The sequence below is a fragment of the Sinocyclocheilus grahami genome, unplaced genomic scaffold, assembly GCF_001515645.1.
Source record: "Sinocyclocheilus grahami isolate Dianchi unplaced genomic scaffold, SAMN03320097.WGS_v1.1 scaffold1555.1, whole genome shotgun sequence".
Classification (NCBI taxonomy): Eukaryota; Metazoa; Chordata; class Actinopteri; order Cypriniformes; family Cyprinidae; genus Sinocyclocheilus; species Sinocyclocheilus grahami.
Genome location: NW_015506734.1, coordinates 199,930 through 204,781, shown reverse-complemented (window position 1 = coordinate 204,781; position 4,852 = coordinate 199,930). Strand labels below are relative to the sequence as shown.

The window sequence follows — 4,852 nt, the reverse complement described above, 5'->3', positions numbered from 1 at the left end:
TATATATACATTATTATTATTTAAATTATTTTCTACACATTTAGCAATGGCCAAATGTTTGTTGCAGGCCACATTATGATTTTCACTTGCTTCATTTCAAATCAAGATGGTTGGACAAACAATTTGTAATTTAGAACTTCATTTAAATATCTGTTTGGTTTTATAAATGACATTTTACCAATAATGAATAAATAAATATTCCTGATTCTTACAGTGCCTTCAGAGTTAGATCACTTGAGTGGAGTTGTAAAGGTTAATTGTAAAAGTGTGATCTTGATGGACGTAATATCATTACTATTGCATTCTAAAGGTAATTTGATATGGATTGTTGTGTGCAGATCTTAATAACTCAGTGATGAGTCAGTCCTGTTGAACAGTTTGTTTAGTGATACAATTGCAACTTTTAGAATTCCCAGATATCCTTTACAGCATTTAAAACATATTAATGTCTATGTAACTTTATATATTTACTGCTGTTTTGTTGTTAATGTATTTTATGTAACCCTGCGCGACCCAGTTCAGTTTGTTTCTTCCTCTCTTTCTGAGGTTCATGTTCATTCCACAGATGAAGTAACATATCACCATTCATGCAAATCTTTGTGTTGTTCCCAAGATGCAAAATGTTTCAGTATGGACACACTGAAAATGATTTCCATTCTGACTTTGACTCTTTATTCAAATGGCATCGCAGAGCATGAACATAACCAGTAACTCGTACAGATGGTGACATTAACTATGCATACTGCATTTGTCTGATGTAACATTTAGGGTTTTGGCTAATTATTAGCTATGTTATCTGTTTGCTGTCCCTGTATTGAGATAGTTTAAAAAGAAATAAACAGTAGCTGCAAATGTCTAGAATGTCATATGAGGAACAAAACAGCAATTGAAAAAAAAATGACATGGGAATATAGTTGTTTCATGAAAAGCCATGTGAATATTAACCAGGAAAATACAATTTTCTTATCAAAGAGATGAAATGTTGATTTTTTTCTTGGCACAAAATAGGACATTTGTATATTTTACTGTAAGTTGTAACTGTCTCCACACTGAACTTCTGCTCCGGAGGACATTTTCCATCAGAGGGAACAAATAAATACACATTGATATTAGCAATACAGTGAGTTTAAAGAATGTTTAAAGCAAACACTTTTAAAGAGTACAGATGTTGTGATGTTCATGTAAATTCAAATCTGCTGTGATGGTGATTGTATTTTATATGCCATTTTAAATGTATTTCAAATTTAATTTCAGACATTTTTTTTTTCCATTTAACCTGCGATTTAAAATTGATATGGTTGCACAATGTGAGGGAAAAGTCATTATTACAATATATATATATATATATTTATATATAGTATGATAAGAAATAATAATTTTTATTATGACCTTAATCTAAGAGGAACCAGATCAGATAAACTGGATAATTACTGTAAAATGAATGAATGAATGAAAGGTTTATTGTTAAAATATCTGTAAAATATCGTCAGGATTTTAAAACACTGAACAGTAATTTTTTTATTCATATTTTTACTACGAATTAGTCAGCGTCTATCATAACACAACACATTATGTTACTGCAAACAGAGTCAGATGTTGTACTTATGATTTTTCTTTTAAATATATGCATGTTTATGTTTCTTTAAGATGAAAGGGCGAAAACACAGATTGTGAGATTTGCGGTGACGTCCGCTGGATTTCTGAATGAATCTGCAGTGATGGAGGCTATAGAGAAGAAGCTGAGACGAACCTTGACTGTACTGCGTGCATCTGAACGTCAGCAGATTGATCTCGTTCACTAATCGCAGCCTCTCGGATCAGCAGATGGACTCTGGATCCAGTGTAACGTGGAGAGTCCCGCCTGATGGACTGATCTTCCAGCTGCAGGAAAAACACACATGAAACATGAACAATCATTCACTGCTGTCTTTTTGAACACTGCTACAGTATGTTTAGCTTAGAGCCTCTAAAGCTAGTTTTAGGAATGGGAATGTCATGTCATTTTATGCAGTACTCTAACATATACAAATAGATAATAGGTTATTTTAAATTATTTATTTTTAAATGAAACATGTAGAGAACCTACTTTTTTATTATCAATAAATCATATTTTTATTGTTTCTCTTATTTCATACAGAAAAAAATCGAAAATTAATGTGTAGTTAAGTAGTCACTTACCAGTGCAGTAAATTTGGCCAGAAACTGTTAGTATTACTTCATATCACTTCAGTAAAACGCCATGTGATTATTATGACATTACTAATGAACTAAAGTCACATTAATTTTATTCTGTTGTTATCATTTAAATGTGTTAAAATTTCTGTAGTTACATTTTTTTTTAAATTTAGACAGATTATAATATATAATGATTTTAATAGCATAATACGCCTGTTTAATGTAGGTTTGATATATTTTGACTTATATTGAGATACATTTCTTTCATTTTTCCCCCCCTTTTTGTTCATGTCATTTAACTTTTCACATTAAACTAAAACTAAAATAAATAAATTGCGCAATTTTCTTTATGACTGTGTAAACCAATCTTTGTTCTTTTACATGTAAAATATTTTACAAAGTAGAATGACACAAATAATGTTGTGTTCAATATTAAAATATCTACACATCAATTTGTTGTTTATTTATTTACTTGTTATTATTATTATCATTATTATTATTATTATTATTATTATTATTATTATTGTTATTATCATTATTATTGTTGTTGTTGATATTATTATTAGTGTTGTTGTTGTTGATGTTGATGATGATATTATTATTATTATTAATATTATTATTGTTGTTGTTGATATTATTAGTGTTGTTGTTGTTGTTGTTGATGTTGATATTATTATTGTTATTATTATTATTATTGTTGTTGTTGTTGTTGTTGATATTATTATTATTATTATTATTATTGTTGTTGTTGGTGGCTTAACTTCACACGCAATCCTAAAGTGTTCGCAGTGGTTCGATTCTGAACACGTCTCAAGCTCGTGAGCGCATGGCATGTTATTATTGCATTGATTGATTTATCCGATCTGTTCGTGTTTTTCTGTTCTGTCCGGGTTCAGCTGAGTCTCTCGGTTGCCAGGATTATGGCATGTGATCTACCTGAGCTCGACAGGACCGACAGGTTCACATAGTTTCGCTCAGGTGAATGCTGAAGGAGGCGCGAGCGAGACTCAAACTCACCTGTTGCGCGACGCAAACGAGGCGCTGCTCTCAAATTTATTTATTTTTTTAATAACAAGTTTGGTGAGAGGTTTATTTCTTCCACACGTTTTCTTGAAGCCTCTTTGGAAACCTCACAGCATACATAGTAAGTTTCTTGTATTATATGCTTCAAACAGGCAGAATGAATTAAATAGCGAGCTGCACAACGCGTTGTTACAACTAAACAAAAACAACCGCGCGCGCTTCTCTTACAAAATCAATATGTGCAAATGTCGAGCTTACAAAGAAAATGTCGCTAGCTAAAACTGCTGCAGATGCTGACGACGTGGGACATGCTGTGTATGAGCGCTGATGTTGTTTGTAATAAACCTGAGTGACATTCATCTCATTCTTTTCATGTGCTCTATTATCATTACAATTATTTACAGGCTATCATAGCTTAATTTAGCTCCACATTATCTATTATTTTATTTTTTGTCTCCACATTATCTCTGGTGACTAGTGCATATGTGTAGGCTTGTCATCATTGACGTCACGTATTTTGCCTTTCTATGCTTTGCTGAAATATGACTGCTTTTGCAACTCTTCCTGATCAAACGATAAGCACCATTTAAAGGCAAGACACAACCCTAACACTAACAGGTGAATAGAGTAAAACAATATTTAACTAATAGATATTACCATACTTGCCAAGTTGAGTGATTGCATTAATATTTGCAATATTTTTTTTTTAATTTACTTATTTTATTTACTTGTTTATATATATATAATTTTTTATGTTATATTTGAATATACAAATAAACGACACTGTAAAAAAAATCTGTGACATATACGGTAAAATACCGGAAGAGTTATTTCAACAAAAAAACATCAAATATGAAGTGTCATGCAGGGAATTCTGCGAATGTCAATTTACATTTTTTCACTGTAAATTATACAATCACTTTTTCTTTTTCACTTCTAAAAAACATTTTTAACAGTATTTAACTGTCAAATTACATTAAATGTAATTACATTTATTCACCGTATATAGTATGGAAACTTACTGTTAACCAGTTAACAGGTTTTTACTGTAGCATTTTTACAGTCTTTTACTGTTAAAATCACAATCATTTTTTACAGTGTAAGTGAAGCCAGGTTCAAAATTCTCGTTCGGTCTTATTCACTTATTAGAGTTAAAGGTTTTTACAGATGGGATTTGGGATTTTTTTTTTCTCCAGAAATCCGAAAATATTGTCAACAGACAATATACAAATAAATTTTCACCATGTTTTTAGGAATATGATGTTTCATATCTATAATTAGGCCGGATGAAGAAATCATAAAAACGTTCAGAACATAGAGACTTTAAGTGTTGATGTATAAGTGCTGCTGAAGTGGAGAAACAAACTCATTTTGAGAAAAAAAAACTGTACTGTATTTAAAATCACAGATGCAAATAGATAAAGTGCAATACGATCTATCCTTATTCCATTTTGTTGTGTTTTTCACAGGATGGTGATTCACTGTTTGGTGTCTCAGGTCTGATTATGGAGGTGAGATTCTGATTAGCTTCATCTGGATTGTTTTTAATTTTTTGTTTGTATATATACAATATATATATATATATATATATATATATATATATATATATATATATATATATATATAAATAGATAAAAAATAACTTCTCTTTTAG

General features: G+C 30.5%; 1 protein-coding gene across 1 annotated transcript in view; it reads left to right on the top strand.

Moving 5' to 3' along the window:
• Positions 1-3,251: 3,251 nt before the first annotated feature.
• Positions 3,252-4,852, top strand: part of LOC107571156 (uncharacterized) — a 10,723-nt gene continuing 9,122 nt past the window's right edge. The window contains exons 1-2 of the mRNA XM_016257444.1: positions 3,252-3,319; positions 4,668-4,709. Coding sequence (XP_016112930.1) covers positions 4,704-4,709 — 6 coding nt within the window. The 5' untranslated portion in view covers positions 3,252-3,319; positions 4,668-4,703. The remainder of the gene's footprint in view (positions 3,320-4,667; positions 4,710-4,852) is intronic.